Source organism: Rousettus aegyptiacus, unplaced genomic scaffold (assembly GCF_014176215.1).
Source record: "Rousettus aegyptiacus isolate mRouAeg1 unplaced genomic scaffold, mRouAeg1.p scaffold_m13_p_3, whole genome shotgun sequence".
Classification (NCBI taxonomy): domain Eukaryota; kingdom Metazoa; phylum Chordata; class Mammalia; order Chiroptera; family Pteropodidae; genus Rousettus; species Rousettus aegyptiacus.
The window spans coordinates 62,463,853-62,491,298 of record NW_023416306.1 but is presented as its reverse complement, the minus strand read 5'-3'; the positions used below and the strand labels follow the sequence as shown (position 1 = coordinate 62,491,298).

Here is a 27,446-nt window from a genome sequence, read left to right as displayed (position 1 = left end):
ATAGGCACATATGATTTTAATAAATACTGTAAAGTTGCCCTCCAAAACAATTTTACCAAGTTACGATAGTAAGAGCAATTGTTTCCTGACAATTTTACTAATGTTATCACTTCATTTTATTTTTGCCATACCTGTAGGTGTTGCTTCTGTTATACTTCTTTACTAATGAGTAAAATTGAGAATCTTTTCATATATTATTGACCACTTGACTGTTTGTATATCTTCTACTATAAACTGCACACTATAGTCTTTGCTCATTTTTAACTGAATATTTCCACTCATGTATTTATTTATATATTCTGAAAGTTAATCAAATAATAGTTTTTAAATATTATTTATGGTGCCTTTTGTCTTATACCTTTGGGTTTTCAGTGTGAACATATGCAATATTAGGGAAGTTTCTCATAGAATTTTGAGAATAAGAAGATTTCTGAGGAAAAGAAAGCTGGTGTCCTGAGGCAGGGGGCAGTGGAGCACAAGACAAGGTATGTTAAGTAAAATGCCTTCTCTTATCTTTGCTTGTAGGATGAATTTGCTGATCCAAAATAGAACATAATTTTCCTCAATTCAAAAACTCGGATCTGCAGTGTCAGTTTTTCAGGCCAAAGGAAGAGCAAATAAAAGCTCTAATAGTCAGTGATTCTGTCTGTGAAAATGATCCAACAATAGCTCACTCCCTCTGGCTTTTAGTACAATAGAAAGACCACAAGATTTATAGTTTAAAAGACCTTCATGATTCCAGTCCTGGCACTTGCTGGCCACAAAGTGTCCATGATTTGAGCCCTTCTGGACCTGTTTTCCCACCTGTAAAATAGAGGCAGTGATCCCAAATTCAAAGGGCCACTGTGAGGATAAAAATAAGTAACACAGTGAAAGTACATAAACAATACTGCTCAGTTCTTGATCATACATTTTTCAAAGAGCACATAGCCAAAAGTCATTTGGAATTCTTAAAGTCTTTGGAATACCACAAATCTGTTTTGCTAAAGATTCATTTTCATAATTATATTTTACTGAGTCTAATATTAAAATTAGAATTCCCCCGAATATCACAAATGAAAAACCATAGGTGTTAGGCCTCAGGGGGAAACCAATATGAAACTTAAGTTTAAATTTTAAATATTATATACATTGAACACAGAGCTTACTGTGTAATGGTCTTACTCAATCCTCTTACTCAAATGGCATTCCTCTAAAGTGAACAACTCCCGTTTTCCCCAGAACGAGTTTGAGTGGAGAGGAAATGGCTCTAGATTAAGCTAGATAGGCACAATCAATACAAAATATCCCTGAATTTAAACTTAGCTCAGAAACTGAGGCTCAGCAGACCTGTCAGGCATAATGGGAAAATATGATGTTTAATTTTATGTGTCAACTGGCTAGGCTTTGGTACCCAATTGTTTGGTCAAACACATCTGGATGTTGCTGTGAAGGTATTTTTTAGATATAATTAACATTAACATTTAAATCCATAGACTTTGAGTAAGCAGATTATCCTCCACAATGTGCATGGGCCCCATCCAGTCAGTTGAAGGCCTTAAATGAAAAGACTGAGGTTCTCCAAAGAAGAAGGAATTCTACCTCCAGGTTGCCTTCTGATTCAACACTGCAACTCCTTTCTGAGTCTCTAGCCTGCCAACCTGTCTTGCAGATTTCAGACTTGCCATCCCCCACAATCAAGTGAGTCACTTCCTTAACAAACGCATGCGCGCACACATGCACACAACTGTATTGGTTCTGCTTCTCTAGAGAATACTAATAATTTCAAGAGATGTGTCGTACAGGTCTTCTTGCCCTCATTTACCATAGTTTATCGCTACAGCTAATCATCCTGCCTAGGCCCAGGAAACCCTTCACCCTTTTACTTCTTCAGGGTCCTTAAATGATATTATGCTGGAACCAGGCATCATTTTTCCTCCATGATGTTTTCTCCGAAGCTACCCACTCCCTAAGGTGTCCCTCCTCTGTTAGCCATAAAAGGAAATCCCCTCATTATAACCGTGTGTTTCTAACAGTCAATCTCTCCTATGCAGAATTATTTGGGAGGCGTGGGAGGGTGGTCATTGGTGTTGTGCAAAACAAAACCGGATGTGGCTCCCAGTGGAATTTTCTACTAGTATAAGACAAACCACGATTACATAAGACAATTTCTGTATGCTAAGTACAATATGGGGAAAACATGGTGATACAATGTCACCTGAAAGAGGAAGAGTCTCTGAACAGGGATACTTGAGACCTGAAGGAGGGGTAAGTCTTGCAAAGAGCGAGAAAGAGCACTCATTCTAGATATTGGAGTAGCAAGTAGCCTCAGCACCGAGTAAAGTATTCCAGGAAATTCTGAGGGAATCCTACAGAAGAGGGGAGAGGTGCATTTGTAAAGATCTAGAAAAATATTTAGAGTGGATGTTCAAGTCTGGTCCCTAATTGACTTCATCCAACAGCCGGTTAGGCGGCTGTGTTCCGTGATGAGGTAAGGGATGGAAGTAGAAGAAGCTTGCCGCTAAACCTGGCCTCTCAGAGGCAGTAAGTGGCTGGGACAATCCAAAGCCTTTCTTCCTGGTTTGAGAACCGTGATTCTACTTCTGCAGCTAGGTCACGAGGCCTGGGTACATGTGGAAGAAGCCACTGAGAAGGGGACCCCAATTTTAGACTCCGAAGGCTGGGCCTAGTCCCACATGCTCTCTTACTCGCCTGACCAGCCAGGCCTCGCCTCTGGCCCGTTAGGCTCTGGGTTGAAGAAGACTGACTACGATCCCAGAGGCTAGGGCACCCTGTCAGCACCAACCGCAAGCGGCGTCTTGGGCTTGACTGCCCGCCTCTGGGAGGCGGCAAGCCCGCATCTGAGCTCCATCCAACACAAGAGCCAGGACCTGCCAGGCTGCGCTATGCAACCCGGCTCCTCCAAGTCAAGGCCGCCTCGGTGTCCTCGATCCACCCCCTCCTTTATGCTGCTGCTTCTTTTCCTTCCCCGCTTTTTCTGCTCAGTGGACAACAGCGGAGAAGGGGCGCGGGGTGTCCAGAAAGAGGGATCAGTGATGTGGAAAAAGAGAGGGTAAAGAGGGAGGAGGGGAGCAGAAAGCAGAGGGAGTACGCTGATGAGTCAGGTAGTGAGAGGGAAGGGTGTCCGAGCGCCCGGCGGGAGAAAAAGAAAAGGCTGCTCACGGTTGCGGGAGGGAGAATCAGAACGCGGGGAGCGCCCTGGGAGCAGCTTGTGGGGGAGGGGAGCACCAGGGCAGCAGGAAAGAGGAAGATGCTGGAAGGTTAAAACCGAAAATAAAAACTGCCGGGTGAAAGGACCGATTCTCGGCCCACCCCGCCACCCTTGGAAACGCGGGGAGCCGGGAAGGGAGGGGTCTCTCCGACCCAGCAGGGACACGGGGGCTGGGGTTCCGCTCCGCCTACCTGGTCAGGCGCCGGGCCCGTAACTCCCGTGGCGCCAGCGCCACGCAGTGTCCAGATGTCGCGTCCGCTGTGTGCAGCGGTTTCCTTCAATTTCGCTCGTTCCCCCAAACTAGAAGCACAGCATAGCGCCATTTCTTTCAAAACTGACATCCAGCCTCCTGAATGGCGGGTACAGCAATGACATGACCTTGTTTTTCTTTCTTTTTCCTTTTTTAAATAATCCGGTTTGGAGAAACGGAGACCCTCGGCAAGGGGCGCGAGGAATAAAGGAAGGGAAACAGGGTAGCGGGGACGAGAAGCCGCGGAAGCACCGCGGTCCGTTCCTGGTGGCATGTCAGGTGACGGACGTTGAGGGGGCGGGCTGCTTGGAGATGCGTCTGGCGTCAGGCCCTGGAGCTGTCACCGCGTGGGGCGCCCGCGCGGAGGGTGTGTGTTTGGGGAGGGGGGCGGGGATGGGGAGTTGGGGGTGGGGGGGTTGGGGATGGGGGGGCTCGGATAGGCGGGAAAGAGAAGGTAGGGGGAGGGAAAGGAACTTAGGGCCCTAGCCGAGGGAGCTCGCAACGCCCTCCAGGCGCCTCAGCCCGCCTTTCCTGCGCGCGCTCAGCACTGAACGGTTCATGAAATATCCGAGGTCGGGGTCGAGCGGGCGCGCGTAAGGAACGCGGGCGCGCGCCTGCAGGGCGGGGATGGGCACCTCGGAGGCGCATGGGTCTCAGTTTGCAATCGGGGGGCGGGCGCGGCGCTGCTTACCTCTGATACCAAAAGGCGGGGCGGTGCGGTGCCCGCGCAGCTCGGCCGCGGCAAGGACATGGTTCGTACTTTTTTGGTCACGGTGAGGATTCGGCGCTCGTGCGGCCCGCCGCAAGTGAGGGCTTTCGCGGTACAATTCGCGCAGCCGGCGGGTGAGTGGGCATCGCCGGGTGCGAGGGCCGCTGCGGCCCTCGTGCTGACGCTAGTGAGGAGCCAGCGCAGAGCGCAGCAGCCGCATCCTGGAAGACCAGGTAGGAAAGGCCTCGAAAAATCCCAGGCGCAATCGGCCTTTAGATGCTTTTGTTTGGTGTGATTTTCTACACAGACAAGTCATCTTTTGAGGGGTGAAGGTTCTTTCCAGTGTCTCTCCACGCGGGTTACACTTAGATGTGAAGCTCTTCCGATACATTGAGCCCGGAGCCCCTTCACACACCTCTTTAATCCCGTGAAACTCGGGGGGTGACCGGGAGATTCTAAACTCACCTTAGTACTCCTGGATTTCCCGGGTGGTACAGTCAGTAAGACACACACACACACACACACACACACACACACACACACACACACGCCGTGAAATACACAAGGTGTATTTCTACGGCACTTTATGTAGCCCTAGAGGAAAATATTGCTAACAGTCTTAGTTTTCTGAAGGCCCCTTTTTTCTCCCCAGCCTTCTTTCTGTGTAAACCTTCCCTTCTTCCAGTAGTCGCATGTGGTCTGACTTCCCGAAATAGTAATATTGATCGGAGGATCAGTAACTGCTCGGGGGAAATTTTGCAGAGATGGATTTTCGTAGTGAATCGGAGGTTTCTTATTTGGCGGACAGATTCAAATTTCTCGAGACAATGGCCATATGGTTAGAAGATAGTGGTGAATCCAATCAATAGTGTTTTAGTCATCTTAGACCAAAATTAACACTTTTTCCCCATGAGGCCTACTTGAAAAACAGAATCCTAGATAGTTTTGTCTTCACATCAGATGAATCTTGATGCAGTCGGTGTAATTGCCTATGGCCAGAATAATGGAAAATATATGTGTATATAGAGTAACTATGCAGAATCCTGTTAGAACTTGGGTAAGTCTAAAAACAATTTAATGAGACTTTATTTTTGTGACCATCCTCGTTGCATCATTTCCTCTAGAATATATGTTTTGAAAATGCAAAGGCCAGCGGAGGGGTAATTAGTTTTTTATTGTAATGTTAATAGGCTTATTGACATGTAAATATAAATCTATTAAAACTATGAGTGTTTAGGTGCCTCAATTTCTATTAATAAGAGTCTACAATTTATAGAGTAAATTACATTTTTCATATTATTATGAAAGTTCAGCTTTTTAAAGAATCAGTACCAGGAGCTAGTAAAGGATTTCATAGCATGATCCTGTTGGTCTTTTTAGTGGTGCTTTATTCATACCAGTAAACACTTAACTACTATATGTTTTTGTTACTATTACTATTAATCTCTATAGAAAGCTATTTTATCTCAATTGTTAGGTTGTGCCAGAAATCTGTAGTAACAAAGTAGAAATTTTTAATCTATATAAATATTATAATTATGTGTTTTCTACTTTAGGAATACACAAAAAATATTGTGATTAAGTTAGAGAAAATATTTATTTTATAGTATATTATATGAAATGTTAAAAATATAAAAATGATAGGTTCCTTGAAAGTAGTCATTTTTTTCTTTTTTTATGTATAAATCAATTTTCAGGAATGATGTGTAATTATTTAAAAGTGTATTAACTATGAAAAGCACAACTTTCATTAGAACAGATGATTTGGACAGAACATGTCTTGAAAATATGAGCAATTCTCCAATTTCCTATGTGAGATTCTACACATATATAAACATCTAGAAGTATTACCTAGAAGTGAAAAGTAATTATATATTTCACATTATATGTCTATGTTTATATTGATTTAAGAATATGTATAGTGGGTAATAATGTTAGGTTCGTAGTGTTCTTTGAGAGCCACAGTATTTAAAAATAATTTGTAAGAATTTTTTAATATTAATGCAAAATGTAAGGTGTTATTATTTTAACATTTTTAGTTTCTGCAAATATGTTCACTATGAATTTATTTTTATATGACCGAAAAAATGTATATAATAAAATTCCACATTACTAGTTTCTTATTCACACATGGCTGATGAATTACATTAATTGATTTGTTGCTTCTACCTTGGTGTATTTACAAAATAGTCATATTTTTATGAAATTAAATATTTGCTTAATACTATTTGGGAACTCTTAAGGGTTTTTTTCCCCTTTAACAATATAATGTTTTCTCAAGGTAAGCACTGTACAGTTAGCATAAACCATATTTCCATTGTGTACATGATTTCGAGCTTGTAACATATTCCAAATGAACAATAACTCTTTCAGAAATCAAGACCTAATATTCATTTACTTCTTTGGATATTCTTGAATTTTTTAATTTCCATTGTCTTCCTAAGGTAACAATGATGTAGACTGTTACTGTCTATGTCCATAATGCAGGTCTGCTGATTACACGTTAGTTCATCACTACTAGCAGTCATGGTCGAGTTAAACTAAATTATTTTTCCAACATGTAAATAATTTCTGTCAGTAAAGTGATCCACACTATCTCAAAAATACTTTTCTTAACAGAAGGCTGACTATTCGACCCAGTGTTTTTACTCTTTTAAACCTTTCAGTCCTTTTTGAGAAGCATAAGGATCTCACTTGGCACCCCCCCCACCCCGCACTGACACTTGCTGTGTCTGTTCACTACTTCGTTTATAAGTAAGTGGTAAATATTGGATAAATACGTAGTTATATCTATTTCTGAGGCACCTGGGAAGTCAGGCCCCTTCTCAGGACCCCTTCTCACAAGTCCTTTCAGGTGACTCTGGCTGGGGCTCCCAGCCTCCCGGAGCTAGGCTAGGGTCACAGGACCCCAGAGAGAGCCTGCCATAGGAAGTGAAATCCAAACTACTCAGCAGACCTCACCCCTCTCCTTCCCTACCTCCCCCACCTCCCAGCTCTTCTCACTCTCCTGGACCCAATACCTAGAGACTCTGCGTATCCTGGAGATTTGACTGGTAGCTGGGGTGAGACCCTCCAGCCAAGAGTTTAGACACTGGACACTTATCACTTCACACCACAAACACATCCCTTTTACTTTTTAGCCTTCCCCGGGCCTCACCCCTTACTCCACAAGTAAAATTTGCTCAGAGTTACAGTAACTACAGACCACGAGTTATATGTAGAGCAGTATTGGGGCTTCACTGGGTATAGAAGGGAGTTGGGGCAGGCAGAATTTGAGTGGGCCTTGTGGATTCAGGAGGGGTACTAGGTATGACAGGGGATATCTCTAGGTCACCTCCCCAGCTTTGAACTAGTTCAAAGAAAATAGTCCTTTTCTCTAGGGGGAGGTGGCAGAGTGAGTTAGGTTCACTCTGAGAAACTGTTCAGAAAGTGCCCTTCCAAGACTGGAAGGCCATTCCATGCTCCTCTACACCAGATGGCAGAGTGTTGAAAGGCCTCACTCATCCTCTTTGTTGCTCTGTCTGGGTTGCAAAATCATATGGAGAATGGCCCATAGTATTTTTCTAGCGATGTCTCTCAACTGTTTTCTTCCTATACTGCAGCTTTCTTCGTATTTGAAAGCGTACGCCCTCAGTTAAATCATTCAAAGGAAATCATTTATTAGAATGAAAAAAGTCTGTATTATAACAGGATCAACTTCTATAACAATAAGCTAACTGATGGAGAAAAGCTTGGGAGTAAACGAAGGATTTGTGCAGTCTGGGTAGGAATCTCCTTTTAAAGGCTCTGCTCCATTTTAGAAAATACTTACCAATTTGGGACCTCGGCAGATTCACTACATCCTAATTCATGGTATTTCAATGTGTATTCAGCATTTGCAAGTGTATTGGGAATTGTGGAATTTACTAAGTGTTAACTGCATTTGTTTTGTTAAAGAAAGGAAGATTGAAGAAAATCTGTGCTTGTCAATGCAGTTATTTATTTCGTGAACCCTAGAATGATTGTTACATCTGGGCAGAACCACATAACCAGAAAGAAGTAATAAAAGGGAAAAAAATTAAAACAATCAACTACAAAATTTAAAATGCTAATGTCTCAGAGGCCTTTGAAAAAGAATGAGTTGATTTTTAATTTTTGAAAATACATTTTATTGCCAATGACTTTTTAATTCTTCAACTAGCTCTCAGTTTTCCCCTTCAACGTCAAAAAAAAAAATCTCAGAATTTAAGCAGTTGCAAAGCCAGTAGAAATTTTTTTAAAAGGTTTGTAGAGGTTCAGAACTACATGAATAAAAATGTATAATCTTTTAAGCAAATTGAAACTAAAATCATGCAGAGTTGTGTAACCAAATATGCCTTTACTTTCATAATTTAAGCATGAGAGTGATAAGAAGTAAAAGTAGGCAAAGGTTTTCAGTAGAATCATTACCTGGCTGCTGTTTAAAATACACATTTCTGGGGCTCAGTCCCAGAAAATCTAATTCAGCAGATTGGCCATGGGACCCAATAATTAACATTTTAAATAAGCACTTGAGGGAGATTCTGTTGCGGGTGGCTCTTTGGAGCACCATTTGACCAATGTGGCTAACGTTGTGTTTAACCTTATTTTTGCTTGTTTGTTTGTTTATAAATCAAGGTATAGGCTTTTATGTAACATTTAAAATTTTAGAATCAGTCAATCACACTTTGAGTTCCAGGAAAGATACTGAAAGTCTGCGTAATCAGGAAGAACTATTTTACTAAATGGTGGAAAGCCTTTGTTATTATCTGATCCTTCATCTGAATTGAAAAAGATTGTTTCTTAAATGCCAGATTTTTACCATCAGAATATATTTTTGTGGAAAGGATGTAATAGGATATACTGGCATGTTGAATCTTGTAGCACCAGACAAAATTTCCACATAAGATGCTTATGATATCTTATATATTTGAAACACTATATACACTTAACCCTGTTTGCATAGGATGAATGGTGCTCTCTAGATAGGTAGATAGGTAGGTAGACAGATGATTGATTGATTGATTGATAGATAGATAGATAGATAGACAGACAGACAAAGTGATTTCTTTCATTTTATTATCCAAGTCAGAAATCAGGATAGTAAACATGACAACCTAAAATTATGTAAGAGAAGAAAACCAAACATAGAAATGTTTCACAAATTTAAATTATATTTAAGATCAAGGCAAAATTGAAGTAAAATGTAGCCATAACAGAATAAAGCATTTATAGACAAAATGACAGGATTTTGTGTCTGTAAAAGCACACTGACAAGAGGGACAATACATTTGAATTATGTGAACTAAAACCTAATTTGCAATTGTAAGAAAAACTAAAATATGCCTTCCAGATTATAATCAATTTTTCTGCTTTTTAAATACAATTTGTTTAATGTTACATCAATTACTTTGCTGATGTATTTGTGGGAAAAGCTTACGTTTTGCTTTCTTTTTTTGAGTGCCACCATTTTCTTGCTCTGCTTCACTCAGGCTGCCAAATCATCTGACTCAGCAACTGTACAATTCTTTCACCCAATTTAAAGAAACAGCAACTATCCAAAGAACAATGACTCCCCCAAAATGCAAATTTTTCCCACCCTGCAGAACAAATAGTATATTTTAAATTTAAAATAATTATTAAATATCTGTACAACATGAGACGCTTTGAATTTTATTCCATTCAAATTGCATGCTGAATAATTGAAGTTTAATATTTTATGTAACACCTGATTTTTAAAAGAAGCTCATTGAAACTTTCTTTCAAAAGCATGTGGTCAAGTTTGCTTTCTCTATCCCTTCAAAATAATTATAAGGAGTCTAAAAGTAATAAAGCATGTTAACTTACATTATCTCATTTAATTGTCACATTATCATGTTTCAGGGATTTTATTCATATTTTATAGACTGGATGGAGACTGAGGCTCAGATAAGTTGTAGCAGTCTGCCAAAAGTCATTGCATGTCTTATTCTAAATGCCCTCACTTGCATAACTCTACATCAGCCACATATGTTCCAGTAAACATATATTTATCCAGTGATTGAAAAAGTTCTGAAAAAATAAGGCAATATAATACCTAAAGTTCTTATAAGCTCTAAAAGCCACTGAATCTCATAATAAAGATTAACATTTTCTTAGAAATCTATTACTTGCCCAAAATAAAACTAATTCAAAATTTCCTTGTAAATTAAATATAAAATACTTATTCTCGCTTGGATTTAAGAGTAACTAATGGAAAACCTATCAGCAAAGAAATCTCTTAAAGGATAAAGTAGAAAGGTTACTTTCTTAGAATATATGATCTGTGATTAGATTCCACTTCCTTTACTACTAGCTGTGTGGTATTAGGATTAAGTAATTCAAAGTCTGTGGACTTTCATTTTCTCATCTGTAAAGCTGAGATGGTATTCTATAGTATTCATCTAATAAGAACTAGATAAAATAGTATATGTAAAGATACACTGTAAACTTCAATTGACATATATTTGCCATTTATTGTTAAAGTGCCTAAATAAACTTTACTCTTAAAAGAGCACTAGTTTAGTTTTACAGTAAATGCCTACTTAGAGTTTACTTACTCAGAGTAGCTAGAAATTTCTGAACTTCATTTTAAAGAACATATGTATCATAATAAAAATATATTTATTTATTCAAACCCCTGGCACATTCTCAGGTATTAGGTAAAATTAATGTAAATTTGCCTAATTTTTTTACTTACACATGTACGGAAGCCCTATAGGATGGCCTTTACAGTGTAACTCTAAACTCTTCTAGTATGTATAACTATTAAATAGATATTAGACAATATTCGTGAACCTCTGTCCTAAAAAGTCAAATTAATTTTAGGAACTGAAAAGAGAAGTTATTTACCTGCCTTTTAGTTATCAAAGAATTCAGTAAACCAGAATAATAATTTCTGGAGGGAGCACTGAGTTAACGAATGGACTCTTAATGCCTTCAGAAGAGTTGCTGCAGTCTGAATATCTGCATCAATACTTTTAGTGGATAATTTTTTTTTAATTCTTTAGTATAAAAGTGTGTGTGTGTGTGTGTGTGTGTGTGATAGAAAAAAAGAGGGCCAGAACCATTAAAGTCATCCTCGAAATCTTCAAACTCCCTGCCTTAAATGGTGACCTTCAACCATTCTGTTCACATTTATTAAGATATCAAAGAGAAAATACATGAAATATTAAATGTGCTTCCTTAAGGAAAAATTGACTTAGGTGTATAAATTTGGTGCATAAAGTATATTTTATATCATTGCCTTTTAAATAAATGAAGTTTGGAAGTTATAACCTTAACCATAAGAAAAAAATATATAAGTCCATACCCTCAATCCAAAAACACAAAGGAAAGCATGGGTGGAAATGTTAAATTTGTAAGTGAAAGGTGCTAAAACATGAGTAAGAAGCATTTTTTGACTTATTTGGGGTTGATATATATCATCAAGAAATTGATTTCTTTCAGAAGAGTTTAATCATATATTAGGTGAAGAATGTGGCTAGAGGAAGAGTGGTCCAACACACACACAAAAAAAAACCTTTTCTTATGATCTTTTACAATATCAGAGGAGAGTTGGGCTTCAGAACTCCCAGAAATCCAGGAAAAGAAAAAAAAATGTAACAGTAAGACTATAGAGCCTCAAGTAGGCAGGCTATTTTTAAAGGATAGTTGGGTGGGGGTGGGGGGCAACAAGATCTCCATTTGAAGAGCAAAGCTTTAATATCTATTCCCTAAATTATTGTTAAACCAAACCAACCATAGACACTCAAGTCCCATCCCCAAGAGTGAAAACTGAATACAATATTACTTCTCTGTGAGTTTCAACAGTATCTTTGCATTCTAATAGCACATACATGCATCAGCAACATATTATATGTGTTATTATATGTGTTCATGATTAGCAATTAAGAGGGCAATGGGTGTTTGAAAGAAGAAAATCTATCCCATTAAGAAGAAAAAAGAGGAGGCTGGGAATAGATGTTTAGAGAAGGTAAACTTTACAATTCTTCAATTTTGCCTATAGTTTCCTCTATCATACTTCTTACTTGAACTGCAAGCCAAGATGTGGTAGTGGGTGGCAGTAAATACCGAGGAAACATTGAACAGTGACACACTCCATTGTCACTTCCCATGATTTAATGAAGGTTTTATAAAAGTTCTTTCATTATAACAGCCAACTTTATTACAAAGAAGTTCTGTTTTCGGGGAGTTAGAATTCAAAGACAAAACTCCTCACACCTTTTGGAAGGGAGTTTGCTTGTTCAAACCATAGATACCTGCCAGAATGTTCAGTTTCTTATCTATAAATCAAGAGCATAGCTTTATGTAAAGCAGCTTTGCAATATGTGTCAGAGCCTTATACCCTTTGAACAGCTGCAATACTATTTACTGTGTCAATTAGAAATACTTTAAATATTTGACAAGAGGGACATCATTAAGTAAACTAAACATATTTTTTCAGCAAAATATGTTGTAGCTGTTAAAAATAGTATTTATGGAGTGATTTTGGAGAATTTGGGGAAATTATCTAATGATAAATGAGAGGAAAAGCTTATTTCAAAACTATTATGTCCACAAGAACTGAGCAAGAAAAAACAAAAGGAAATATTTCAAAGTGTTAACAATGCTACTGTGTAGTATGATTTTTTTATTTTCCTTATGCAGTTCATTCTTTTAAAAAATTTTTTTTTTACACGTGTAAAACTATAATCATTCAAAAATAATGGGACTGGGTTAAGTGACTTCAAGGGGACTTCAGTTTCTAAATTTATATCATTACTTTTCTTATTATACCCCAGAATAATCACACAGAAGCATGGTAGTTCCTGAAAATGAAGATCTTGTCACCTTGGTCTAGTATTTGCAACTTGCTTGAAGACACAATTTCAAAGAAGAGTGAGGGTTGCTGAGTTGCCACCATGTACTGTACAAATCAATCCACAGGAAAACATAGTGGGAAGAGTGTAGATCTCTTAGAAATGGGAACCTTGAATTTGAATTCCACTTCCTTGTTCATTGTCACCTAAGTACCCTGGTTTTCTTTTTTTTTTTTCTGATTTATGAAGGAAGAATAATATTTTCTATTCCACAGATGTGAGGTTAGAAATGATATATGTAAAGCTGCTTAATGCTTCTCACATAGCTGGGTTTCAGTAAATGGTAGCCATTATGATTTTCTTGGAAACTTTGAATGAATCTCCTATAGTCCCAATTTCTGTCTATCTGTCCCTCTCCTGTAATTATATGCCTTATTACTTATTTTGCTTCTCAGGATGACGCTCATTTTTGATATCTGTGCATGTAAACAAATCACATATGCATAGAAATACATATGTGTACATATAGATATGTGTACATATATACACGTACTATGCTAATCTTTTAGTTTTCTCAACTGACCAAATAACCACAAATAGATATAAGTAATTCACCATAAAAAACTTTTCAAATACAAAAGCAGATATTTACAAAACAGTTGGTTAGGGAGTGATCGTTTTCATGAGCTGCAGGGTTCCTCATTTCACTAGAGTCCACTCTAGAGATACTTCTAATAAACTTCTTACATAGATTTAAAATTAAATTTGTTTGCACACAATTTAGAAAAGACATCTGCTATATATAATGAGGTACATTTATAAGTTATTCTCAAAATGATCCTGGAAGATGAAGATAGATACTACAGATTCTATACCCAGTTTACTGTTTGGAAACTAAGATTGAAAAATTGGGACTTACCTATAATTATGATTCAGGTTTATAATTAAGTCATTTTGAGTTTTGTGCTTCTTACAAAGTCCTGTTTGAGCAAGAAGAGGAATTTTACAATACTTCTGAGGGCATGTAGATTTCAGAGAGCCCCTAAATGAGTGCCTTATTCATAACAGACACTCAGTAATTGTGCTATATTGAATTTAATTGGAGAATGGTAAAAGGGAGAAGGAAGCATCCTCCATCTTGAATTTTCCATAGATCTCATGCTAGGAAAATCTTTCCTGTTCTTACAAACCTCCTCAGAAATCTGCTATGTTTCTCAGATGTCTCCATTTCATGCTAAAGTTGCCTTTTCTTCTCATAAAAAATAATAATTAAAAGGAGAGCTGGCATTCTTTGCCATTTTTCACCTAAGGAAGTCTTTCTTCCACATTAAAAATACCCAGATTGGACACTGAGCCCTCAGAATTCTTACTCAGAGGTACTTTTCTTGGCTGAGCACTAGTCTCTTGAGGCACAGTTGTTATTATGTCCACTTTGTATGAAGATAATGAAGCCAGAATAAAGTATCACTTGCTCAAGGTGATAAAGAAGGTGGTAGAGCTTGACTTGGGATCCTCTTTTCCTTACTTTATTAACTCTAAATTAAAAGGAATCCATGAAAGTATTCTTCCATTGCCTCAGCCTTTGAATAATTCTCTACTGCACCCAGCATTCTATCCCAGAGTCCATCTACTCAGACTTAGCTCAGCTATGTCTAGAAAATCCATAACAGAGTACATTATTTGTTCTGATAAGTTATTTCCTAAGGAATTCTCCTTAATTGTGGGATCCTTTACAAATCCTGAAAAACAATATCTTTTTCCTGGTAACATGGGTCTGAGGTGTCAGTTATTGGAATGCATCTTCCTTCTCTTATACTGTTAACGTTGGCTTCTCTCAAGAGCACATCCCAATTCAAAACTACCTTCCTCCTCCAAAGAAGCGAACATGTTGGCGGTTGTTACCAATACACCCTTTTGACTGAAGATCCTTCCTTTTTTTATATCCACAACTTAAAGCCTGACATATAATATGTACTCAGTTACTGCTTGTCAAAGTTATGAATGGTTTTTATAAAATCAACTCTTAATTGTCTAATAAATTGAAGTTTATTTAATTAGTTGGAATGGCTAATGTATACATATAGTACAAAATTCAAATAATACAAATTGTAAATGTGAAAAATCTGAGACCCAGTTCATTTCATCTTCCCACATCTACAGACTTTTCTGTATCTTTTCAGAGATACTTTATGTATGCTTATTTTTAACTATACTTTGAACAGGTGTTTAATAACAATACTAGTATTGAATAAGGTAAAGAGATGTATGTTTTCTTTTTATTTTTTAACTTTAAGTTAATGAAAATACTCACACTTGTAGTATCAAGTTGAGTTAAATAAACATTAACTGTATGATATAAGAAAACTATGCTTTTAAAACAGCTTTTGTGTCTCACTTGATATAATAACTTCATGAGGTATAATGGATAGAGCAAGCTGAGAGCCCATTTTAAAGATAATGGATATTGAAGCTAAAAAAATCGTCTCTAAAGATTTCACAGTCAAAAAGCAGCTCCTTAGATACACCAGGGCTGTCAGTTGGTCCCAATCTAGAGCTATTTCTTTTTTTATTTTCCCAAGAAAATAGTGTTGCTTATATAATATGTTTGCATACCATGCGTTTCACTCCTTGCCAATTCTTCAATGCCTTGTCAGTAATTTCAGAATACTGCCTTCTCAGATATCTTTCTGGTGATGTTTTGAATTAATGTTCACATCTAGAATTACTATTCATTGATTTATAGGGTTCCTGTAGTAACATCATTGCAACGTTTGCTTTAGTTTAAATAAAATATTCAGGTACTCCCATAGTGTCATGATCTCTACTCTCAGCTGTGTTCTCCAGACTGATGGAAAGTCTCCTCTAAGTCCTGCTCCACCCATCCTCTTTCATCATAACAGATATTCTAAACCTTTACCACTCTCACTTCCTAGCCCACCATCTTATCCTTACTGAAAACAAGTCAGCCACTTCGTTCGTGAAAGGAAGTACTTCAACTTCCTCCATGCCCTGATCTTTTCTCTTTTCTCAAATCTAGTTTTATCTCCTGAGTCCCAATGTGTGACCACTCTCTTTGCTTTGTACTCTATTACTTTCCAACTTGTTAGGGATCTCAGTCCCTCAGAAATACCCTTGCTTGAGACTTGAATTTCTCTTTTCTTCCCTCTTCTAGCTGTTCTTCTCTTCACCTGTCATTTTTCCTTCAGGCTATTGTGCGTGCTCAGGTCTCTTCTACCTTCCCTATGCCTCCCTTCACCATACATCACCTTGAACTGTCACAGCTAAACTGTGAAAGAGTAGTCTATACACAGTGTCCCCAATTCCTTTCTCTCTTATTCACTCCTGGTTTTCCTTCTGACAATCTGAACAGTCCTTCGAAGCTCCCTTGTTGATTTTTTCTTTCCAGAAGTTATTTTTACAGCTTCTCACTATACATCCCAGTGAATTACTTTTAACATTCCCAAACTTCTGCACCTTTGCACATACTTTCACCTTTGCCTAGGACATCTTTCTCCTTCTTTTATATCTTTATACTCCTACACGTTCCTTTGAGACAAAGGTCAGCTCTCAGCCTCTATGGAGCCTTTGCCTCAGCCACCAGAATGAGTTTTGTTTCCTTTTTGTTTTTGTGTCATCCTCTACTTCCCTTTGCTTTTCTATGCACATTACATATAATACCTCATTTAATCCCTACAACAACTGTTTGAGGCAAGTACCATTACCCCAATTATACAGATGCAAAAACTGAGGCCCAGATACATTAAGTAACTTTGTTCAAAGTTAGAGAGATTAAGTGAAAGGTCTAGGTTTGAACCCAGGCTGTCCAACTGTATGTAGAACCGAAATATTTAATACCCCTCCCACACACTCTCACCACCCTCACCCCCCCACCACCCTCACCACACACACACACACACACACACACACACACACACACATGGTCTACCCTTAGCCTCTGAGCTTGTTGAATGAATGGACTAAAGGTAGTCTTCTCTCTTAAAAGACTGATCAGACTTGAGACAGGTTTAAATTTCATAGTATAGATTTTCAAAACGGCCAATGGCGCACAAACCTAAACAAGGTCATGACCTTCTCAGAGAAGAAGAAAAGTAAGTTTGGGGATAATAACAACAGCTAACAAACTTTAGACTTTAAAAAGCTCTTTGACATACATGATCTTATTTTATCAACCAGTGAAATATATCATGACTCCACCTTACACATGGGATATCCGAGGCTGACATATCCAGCCCTGAGATCCTCTATGCCTGTATATAGTGCATCTAAAGAATGTTTTTATGTGGTTCCATCACCCGTATCCTTGAACAACAGTCCAGTACATCACATAAGAGTGTAAAGAGTTTTCGATGTTGGAATCCATAGTTGAGTTTTAGAGAAATTTTTGAATTCTCTGAAAGTTATATTGAGAAATACATGTGTACATGAATACACTTAAATATTTTTTTGAATACTTAATCTTTGGAGGAGAGGGTCTACAGCTTTCAACAGATTCTCAAAAAGGCCTTCACTCCCTGCCCCAAGACTGAGAGCAGTTATTTTAGTGATAGAAACTAATTTTGGTATTGGCCTAAAAGCCAGACATATGACAGGAGAAGACTGTTTCCTCCCTCCCATAACCATAACCACTATTTCCCGTCCCCCATTATACCTTAAGCTACATTAAGTTTCTACTCTCTACCAGAGTTTGAATTTTTCACACCATTGTCGTGCAAATAATTGAGAGGGGCCTAGAAGAAAATGTAGACAGCACAGTAATGTGTTGTGGATTTTTATAACAGATTTGCTATCCCATGAGTGTTTTAATTGGCATCATTTCATTATTTTTTAAAGCGATATATAAGATTTATTTGAAAATCACTATTACAATACACCAGAAATTATATTTTTGTAACTACTTAAACTTATAATAAAATTATAGATGTCAACCTAAAAACATGTGAAATGACCCCTAGTTTTCAAAATTCTTTTAAAACAGCCAAGCAAAAGAAGTGTCTAAAGACCATGCTCTAAAGCAGTAGTTGTCGGTTTTGATGTTTTTAAAAATCTCCTAGGAAACTTGTGAAAGCTGCAGGCTCATCACCCACCCCACTACCACAAATCTCCTCTGTAGATTTGGAGAATGTGCGAATTTAAGGAGCACACTCTGGTGATCCTGTGTAGTCTGTGGACTAGGCTTTGAGAAATACCTCTTCAAGATTTCTTCCCAGATAACATTGCATCAGCAGAAAGCTGTTGAATGGAATCATTTTTTTTTCTGAGCCACCTGTAGAGCTGCCTTCTCTGAGCTATTTTTGTGTCACACCTTCACCCTTGAACAATTCCTCCATTTATAAAAAAAATTATCCAAGACATCATTCATCATTACCAACTCTACCAGCTACCACTGCTAATTGACAGTCATTTTTAAAACATCATGCTTTGCATGAGCTAACAGCAACTGAAAGTACAGTCAAGTATTCTGGATCTTCAGAAGAAGTCAACTAAAGATTGAAACAACAGTTAAATATACATGGGTTTTCTAGTAGGCAGATTAAGTGTATGCTTAAGGCATCAGCAAAGCCCAAGCAATATCTTTTTTAAAAAAATTAATAATACATATACTTTAAAAGCTTAAAACTAATAACCACAGGGGAAAAAATAGAACTTTTTAAAGGTTTTTTGTTTGTTATATTCTTTGTTCTTAGCTTTTCATTAAATATAAAGGTGTCCATTTTTTCAGTGATTAAGGTCTTTTTGGCTTTTCCTTTTATATAATATTGGTAATTCTATCCCAAGCATTTTCTTTTCCGTGCCTCAAAAGATTTCAAGAGAATCCTCAAAATGGATAATTTAAGAAGTAAAAAGTATTAGTTTAGGATGTGCAGCACTGTTCTAAATGCATATATGTACATCATTTAAAATTCACAACAGCCTTGTGAAGTAGGGACCACTCTTAGCCCTCCATTTTATAGCTAGGAAAATTGTAAGGTTTTCCAGTGAGAAAGAGAGGTATGCGGGAGGGGAGGCCGGGAGAGGAGCGAAGCTCAGCACTGTGTGAGTGAGCCTGATCCTCTCGAAGCACTGTGTAACCCTGCAAACGCTGAACACTTTTTCTGGTGTGGGAGGAATTATTTAGAACGTAGTCTATCGGCCCAATGACTCCCTCACCAATTTGCTGTCTGGATGGACAATGTGTACCCTAAAAGAAGGGTAGCCTCGCAGTTGTACTGGTGGTACAGATCCCTGGCAGGACTCTTGCCAGGAAGAAAAGCCCTTTGCTTCTGAATAAAAAGAGGAACCAATACTTTGACATAAAACACCCTAATTCGAACTTGGCAGTTAGGAATCCTGCTCAGCATTCTAACGCCATTGGTGTACATCGGGAAAAGGAAAGGGGGGAAGAAATTTCACTTGAATAGAGTAAACTCATTCTGAGACCCGCGTGCCCCCCTCTATTGCTGTGCAGAGCGCGCAGGGTGGGGGTACACGGGTTGGGGGCAGGGGCGGGGCAACCAGCACGGCTTCGTCCGGCTCCCGACGCGGGCCGCTTCCGGGCAGTGTCCTGGGGAGAACTATCTACACGCGACTTCAGGCGTGTCCCATTCGCAGCTTGATCGGAGGGAAAGGCTCCTTCTCGGAGAACACGTGGACGCGCTCCTGGGGTAGAGACGGCAGGAGGTGTCTAGCTGCCGTTTCCGCCCGCCCGGGAGGGGGAGGGAGGGAAAGAGGAGGAGCGGGCTTGTCACGAGAGGCTGGGCTGAGCAGGGCTGCGGATAACAATTAACGGCGAAGGGTAGAAGGAAGGGAGCGAGGGGGCGAGCGTTAGACCTTAGACGACAGCATGGAGCCCTCGGCCGACTGGTTGTCTGCCGCGGCCGCCCGGGGCCGCGCGGATGAGGTGCGGGCGCTGCTCGAGGAGGGGGCACCTCCCAATGCGCCCAACAGTCACGGTCGGAGCCCGATTCAGGTGGGTGAGCAGATCTGACGCGGGAGGAAGGGCGGCGGGCGGCATTGGAGAATCAGGTTTGCAAGGAAGGTTGAATCAGGTAAGCGTTTCGATTCTCGGTGACAAGGTGGCATCCTGTGGAGTTTTCCTATGGAGTCGGGTGTCGGAGTCCCTCCTGGCAACGCCCTGGGGGCTCGGGAGGCCAAGCGAGGAACGATTCGGAAGCACAAGGGAAGTTATCTCTAGACTGGTGTGAAGATCTGGAGGGGAGAACCTATTTGTGTTGATATAGACAGAGGTATATTCTATATCAAATAGAAAATGTACTACCGTTTGGTGTAAAACTCAAGATTTTAAAGAAGTGTAGGATTTGCCTGGCTCAGGCCTGAACTCACAGGCCCCTAATGGAACTGATGATCATCTTCCTCCTCAATGTGAATTTCAATGGAAATCTACAGCTGTGTATGTTACAATAAATAGCAGTTGAAATTATTCAAAAGCAACTACATAATATGTTTATTTTCATTTAATTGGGTAAGGAAAAAATATGCTTGTTTTAAAATATATGCCTGTAAGAATTAAGGAAATGCAGACATATTTGAAGAAAAACGTTAGTGTAACCTTGCATGAAATAATGCCAATTTGGTTATCATTTTAGTGGTATCTACTGTTGTTATTGCTATTAACTTACTTGCTATAGATTAACATATTTGGGGCAGAGTTTTCAATTCCTCATTGTTGAGAAATGTCATTTCTCCTTTCCCCGCTCCAGTTTTTTTTGGGGGGTGGGGGAGGGGCAGTATCGGGGGTTTTATTATTTGCCTTCACTATCTTTGTAAGTCTCAGTCTAAAATGAAGTCTTCCTGGGGGTCACCACCCTAGTTTTATTCCCAGTGTTGACAATGATTTCTGATTCTGAAAACTAAAGTTTATGTGAAACAAAAGTACATTGCAAAAACTCCAGCATAACATGACAAAGGAAAGTAGGTCTGCTTGGAACTTCACAAACTTCACGAGCAAATCTTTCTTTCCTGAAACTGTTACATACACTTTAAAATACAGATATAAAAATAAAACGAAAGTGCCTTAAAACTTGAGATTATTTTGTGATTTGAAGTATGGAGAGAATATGAGACTGGTTGAATGGTTATAGAGGACAAACACAAGTCCTTTAAAAATAATATATGTATGGCTCATAATTTTAGATCTCTAAAATATCACCAGTAGCTTGAAAACTGGGAGTTTGACCTTGGAATTCTGGAATATGTTAGAGGAGACCTTATTTGTTTAAATTCAAAAAGAAAAAAGAAATTTGGATAATTTTAACTTTTTTTCACAGAGAGGATAACAATATAGAGAAAAGGAGACACGATTTTGGTTTAGAACCCTAATCAAATCTATATTTAGTATAGAAATATTAAGTTTATAGAAAAACTTTCAAATTATTAAGTTAAATTTAATGTGTTATCAAATGGATTTAAGCACTCTAATATATTCATTTAATTGGTTTATTTTCTTTTCACTTTGGATTGCTATTATGATTCAAATATTTAAATGTTAGGTTACTGTCCACCCTTTAATAATAATATAATAAAAAGTGTAATAAAAGCATTCAAAACCAGTTAAATGATGAAGGATTTCATTGGATTAGTGTAGTTAGTAATAGTACTAAAGTTTCCCAGTTTTTATTTTAAAACAGTGCATTGTTTTAATGCACTGCAATAATTTTTCCTTCTTTTTGGGGCTGTGATTTAGTTCACTTATATTTTTTTTTTTTTGAAAATTAAATCAGTTTCACTTTCTCCAGGACAGGAATCAACAACCATAGTATAACTTATTGTCATTCCTTGGTTTGAATAAATAAGTAATTCATGTTTAATACAGACTATAACTAAAATAAGTAATTCCCTCTTATAAGTCACTATATAATATAACCAAATAATGGTTACTCTAAAAAGAGAATTGTCTCCCACCACCCACCATACAACATTCAAATTATAAAATTGTTCTGATCGTGGACACTTTGGAAATGTGTTCCAAAGATGATTTTGAACCCAAACGAGGTCCACGTTTCCTGTTTAGGAACTCTCAGGGTGTAAACTGGAGATGTATCTTAGTTTCCTATTTCTGCTGTAACAAATTACCACAGATTTAGTGACTTAAACCAATGTAATTTTATTATACTTCAGTCTGGAGATCAAAAGTCTAAAATGGATCCACAGAGCTGCACTCCTTTGGGAAGTTCTAAGGAATAATCCATTTCCTTTCCTTTTCTAATTTCTAGTGACTATCAACATTCTTTGGCTCATGGCCCTTGACTCTTCTCTCTGACTTCTGCTTTATTCTTAATATCTCTCTCTCTCCCTCTCCCTCTCCCTCTCCCTCTCCCTCCTCCTCCTCCCCCTCTCCCTCCCCCTCCCCCTCTCCCTCTCCCCCTCATCACCCACCCACACACACTGTGACTCTTACAAGGAAACTTGTGATACAGTGGGCCCACCAATTGAGGTTAATCTCCCTCAAAGTCCTTAATTTAATCACATCTGCAAAGTCCCTTTTGCCATATATATCCACCACTTTTAAGTGTTGGGAAGCGGACATCTTTGGGGCATTATGTAGCTTATCACAGTAAAAAATTTTAGGGCTGGTTTGATAAAGCTAATTTTATACCTAAAAAATGTGAGGTTTAATATTCCAGGGAGCCTAGCTTTAAATTTTGCAAGAATTAAGGTTAGTTTTTTGTTTTCTGCTTTATTATTATTATTATCATCATCATTATTATTATTATTGCTTTTTAACATTTGCCACATTCTGGGCTTGGATATACAGCAGTGAACTATACAAAATCTCTGAGCCTTACATAATTTCATATCAAATTGAGGGGTAGAAATACAGAAAGTTAGGCTGTAATGAAAGCAAGTTTGTCTCTCATTCTTTTGCTGTAGTCTATACCTCTGACAGTGTTCTATGTGAGGCTGAAACTCCAAGAAAAGTTGGAAAATACAATAGAAATTCGACGTGTACAGGAAAGTGAAATGGGTAGGAGAACTGGCTAAGAAAGTTGGTAACTGAAAGCAAAGAGTAGGCATCTGTGGTTTGTACTGATGTCTGCACCGGATAGCGGCTTTACAAATAGTTTCTTTAAATTTTTAATCCTGCCACTGCCGCCTGCCCTCACCCTGACCACTCTGCTTTCTCCCGCAGGTCATGATGATGGGCAGCGCCCGCGTGGCGGAGCTGCTGCTGCTGCACGGCGCGGACCCCAACTGCGCCGACCCGGTCACTCTCACCCGACCGGTGCACGACGCCGCCCGGGAGGGCTTCCTGGACACGCTCGTGGCGCTGCACCGAGCCGGGGCGCGGCTGGACGTGCGCGATGCCTGGGGCCGCCTGCCCGTAGACCTGGCTGAAGAGAGGGGCCACCGCGAAGTCTCCGAGTACCTGCGCGCGGCCTCAGGAGGCACTGAAGGCGGTAGCCACGCTGCAGAAGGTCCCACAGGTGAGGAGGCCAATCTAAGAATTTGAGCTTCCTCAGCCCAGCGCACTCCTTTTTCAGAAGAGAAAGTTGTCTCCGGGTGAGCGGAGTCTTGTGTCTCGCCTCAGCTCACACACTGCCAGCCATAGAGACAACCCTAGTATCCCGATCGCGCTGCCCTCTCCAGTGCTATGGACGGGAAATAGCCTGAGACAGACTTCCTTAAGTCAAAGCCCATCCCATAAACCCTGCACCCCACCTCCCAAACATTCATCCTCCCCGCAGCTCAGGCGTAGACTGGAGCCTTGAAGACTCAAGGCTAAAGTTCTAGTGGCCCTTCTTCCTCCAATCTAGCTGGCCAGATACATCTATTCAATGGCCCTCAGTTTCTCCACTACCTAGGTCGCTGGACCAGTCCTGCGATTTCCAAAACCAGTTGCACATGGCATCATCTGGCAGAGATCTGTCATTCCCAGCTCTGTTAACAAAATTCTGCTAAATCTGCCCTGCCGCTCTATATGGTGGAGTTTTTCAGAGCTCCCCCAAGGAGTTCAGAGGGTATCTGTGTTGGAGACCTCTCCAACCCTCACATGTCTGCACACTGGAATTTGCTGCACGCTCTGGGTTACAGACTCTTAAATTTTTCCCTCTCTTAAGCTTTTGGTTTCTGCAAGAGAGATCACTGAGATGGAGAGATGGTTATGTGGTTCCTCTCCTTGCCTTCTCTTTCTACGACCACAAAGCCTTCTTTTCCCTCGGCCCCATTTTCTTACCTCCACTTCTGCCTGCCTAAAGTACCCATTTTATCCTTTTTCTGAAGGAGAAAGCATGTAATCATAATATATATGTGAAGCAATAGACGAAATTAGCACGAATATTTAAGGTAAAACGTGACTTTTGAAGATACTGAAATTTATCCTATTTGGGCTTAGAACTGGGACACTAGGCTTTCTGAACTTAGGAGAGAATCTGGGAAGACAGAGTAGAGAGGCTCGCTCTGGGCCCACCGTAGAAAGTGCAATGAGAGCGGTGCCCTGTGGTGGGGCGGGGGGGAGGGGGGCGAGGGGGAAGGGTAGATCTTCGTTAGCCTACCCACCCTCCCGTTCCTCCAACTGAAGCTTGCGTTCCGGACGCCGTGTAGGATGAGGGGCCAATCACAGGGCTGTTGGGCGGAGCAAGAACTGGGAGCTGCTGCAGAGAGTTAGAAGATTGAATTGGGCCCGAAGCGAATGAATAAATTAAATAACTCTTTATATCCAAACCTAAGGTGTGTAATACAAGCATGCAAGACCGATTTTCCCTCTTTCCTTCCTTCTCTCGTCCTTCTATCCGTCCTTCCTTTCTTCTTTCCCTCCCTCCTTCCCTTTAACTAAGATTCCACTACGTGACCAGCCCAGTTCTAGGTGGGACACGAAACTGGAGACAAAACAGGAGTCCTGTCCTCGTAGAGTTTGCGTTCTGGGAAATAAACTTTAAACACTATAACAATGTATTTTCAGAGAGTGATTTTGTAAGACCAATGTGATGTATAAGAGTGAAGTGTGAATAGAAGGGGAGGCTATCTTAGGGTGATCCGAGAAGCTGACTGATGAGAAGAGACTGGGAACTGGAGGCAGAGAAACTGACAAATGCAAAGACGGCGGCGAAAATGTGTGTGGAGGAACAGGAGGATCAAAGGCAGGCTGGAAGGTGTACACAACGAGATCAGAGAGGAAGGCAGAGGCCGTATCGGTCAAGGAAAGGATGTTTGGTCAAAACGTGGATTTTGTTCTAGAAACGTTAGGAAGCCATTAGCTGGTTTGGGAGAGATGCCCTGAGGAAAAAGACAATGGTAGTGGAACCAGTGATTCCCAAACTTCCGAGCCTTGCCTAATCAAGTGCCCTCTGATTACGCGCGTTCGCTGAGTTGTTCGCCAGACTCAGATGCAAGAGATGCTTGGGACGGCGCGAAGCGCAAGGCGACGTCTTCATGTCCCCAAGTGTGGCAAGCACTAGGTACCCATTATATACCCGTTTTCCTCTCGCAACCCTAGTGGGCTGCGCAGCAGCGCTCTCCCTGCCCTCGGCCTGGCGGGCCCGGAGTGCGGAAGCGGTCGGCGAGCCCAGAGCAGCTTGCCGGGCAGTGGACGCGCTGTGGGATTAGCAAGGCTCGAAAGTGCGGAGACTGCTGGCAGGGTCGCAATTCCAGGAACAGATCCCTGCGCTGAGGGTTAATGGACATTGTGAGGAAGTGTGCATTGTGAGGAAGTGTGCATGCAGGCGAAGTGTGCATGCAGGCGAAGTCCATTAGTGAATACCTGGAGGACTGCAAAAAAAAAAAAGGAGGCTGGAATGGGTCGCACATCTCTAATGTCTTTTTTCTTTCCGCCATCTGCAGATACCCGCAACTGAGGACCAGAAACTCTTCAAAGCTCTGAATCACCCCATCCCCGCCTCCCAATTTTCTCTGCTTTGTTAGTTCCAATTTATCAAATAGAGCTTTTTAAAATTTTAGACCTTTTATCTGCATTTACATATTGTTATAAAAGGTTTTTTTTTAAAAAAAAAAAATCGTTTCTGCCTTTTCATTGATTTGGAGTTTTCGAGAGCGAGTAAGTACTCAAGCCCTGAGAGTATATGTACGCGGGCACGTGCTCTTTCGAGTCTTGAACCTGCAAGGCGCTGTTGTTTTTACAGCCATTTCGTGAAGTAGGAAAACGAAGTTCAAATGGGTTTCGTGGCCTTTCTTGTATCAAACTGCCAACAAATGTTAAAGCCAGGTTCAATTTTTTGTAATAGTGTTTTTTCGTTCGCTCATTTATTCGGTCAACACTTATTGGGCACCTATTATGGCACCTTACCAGGGGTACAGTGAGGGGAGACAGACATCAACTGTTAAACACATGACTAGAAATTTTAATGCACTTTCCTGGAATCAAAGTGTTGTTTCTGGGACTCGCTGTCGTTTCATGTACCTCTTAAAAAAAGAAAACTGTAGCGTAAGAGTACACACCTCGGGTTGTAAGACACGTCCAGGTCTCAGATGATAAAATGTCAAAAGTCAGGTCTTAGGATTGACAAAATGGGGTAAAAAGTGATGAAACCTTTCATCAGACTGAAGGGACACCTCAAACTGACAGATTCTCACCTGCCTGGCCTTCCGTTATTTACCTGGCTCCAGGATCCAAGCGCCCGCAAGGTTGGGGGATTTTGCCCAAGGCGCCACACCCAGCAGGTAGCCCACAACCGCGGAGCCCCCATCAACAACCCATTCCGGGGCGCGCATGACCTGGCCCCCTTTGCCCGGCCCAACTCTCTGGGACCCGCCAGGAGCTAGCTACTCCAGCTGGCTGTGAAGTTGCTGCTGACCTAGAAACTTCTCTGCCAGAGCAGGGAACGAATTCCGCAGGGAATGACTCCAACTTCAACTGGGTCCCAAAGGCTAAGCTGCCTCTTCCCAAGGGAGGTCACCTCACCTCCGGTAACTTATTTATTTTTTACTGAGGTGAAATTTGCATGACATAAAATTAATGATTTTCAAGTATACAATTCCATGATATTTAGTACACTCACAGTGTTGTGCAACCATTTTCATTTATCTAGTTTCAAAAATTTTCATCACCTCCAAAGGAGACCTCATACTCATTAAGCATTTTCATTAAATCCTGCCTATCTTCAGGATCTGGAAACCACTAATCGCCTTTTGACTCTATGAATTTACCTATTCTGGACACATTGTATGATTCCACTTCTATGAAATGTCCAGAATTTAATATAATTTCACTTATATGAACTGTCCAGAATATATGTCTGTCTTTGTCACTTCCACAGTTTTGATGACTGTAGTTTAGTAGTATGTTATGAAATTTAGAAGTATGAATATTCCAACTTTTTCTTTTTCAAAATTATTTCGATCTGTTTCAACCTTGTATGTGGGGTCCCTTGCAATTCCATTTAAATTTTAGAATCAGCTTTTCCCATTTATGCAAAAAAAAAAAAAGGCTATTGAGCTTTTCATAGGGATTGTATTAAATATCACTTTGGATACCATTGCCATCTCGAT

The 27,446-nt window shown here is 40.1% G+C and overlaps 1 protein-coding gene across 5 annotated transcripts; it reads left to right on the top strand.

Annotated features, from left to right (window-relative positions):
• The first annotated feature begins 1,838 nt into the window (after nt 1–1,838).
• On the top strand, nt 1,839–25,942 carry CDKN2A (cyclin dependent kinase inhibitor 2A). 5 transcript variants are annotated; one of them, XM_036238831.1, is made up of 3 exons: nt 1,839–2,247; nt 23,134–23,504; nt 25,782–25,942. In XM_036238831.1, the coding sequence occupies exons 1-2, from the start codon at nt 2,155–2,157 to the stop codon at nt 23,452–23,454; spliced, it is 414 nt and encodes a 137-aa protein (XP_036094724.1). In that variant the 5' UTR covers nt 1,839–2,154; the 3' UTR covers nt 23,455–23,504; nt 25,782–25,942. The 5 variants fall into 5 exon arrangements, with proteins under 5 accessions (XP_036094724.1, XP_036094726.1, XP_036094725.1 ...); XM_036238833.1 differs by lacking the exon at nt 1,839–2,247 and adding an exon at nt 3,807–3,828; XM_036238832.1 differs by lacking the exon at nt 1,839–2,247 and adding an exon at nt 4,211–4,403.
• Nucleotides 25,943–27,446: the final 1,504 nt, after the last annotated feature.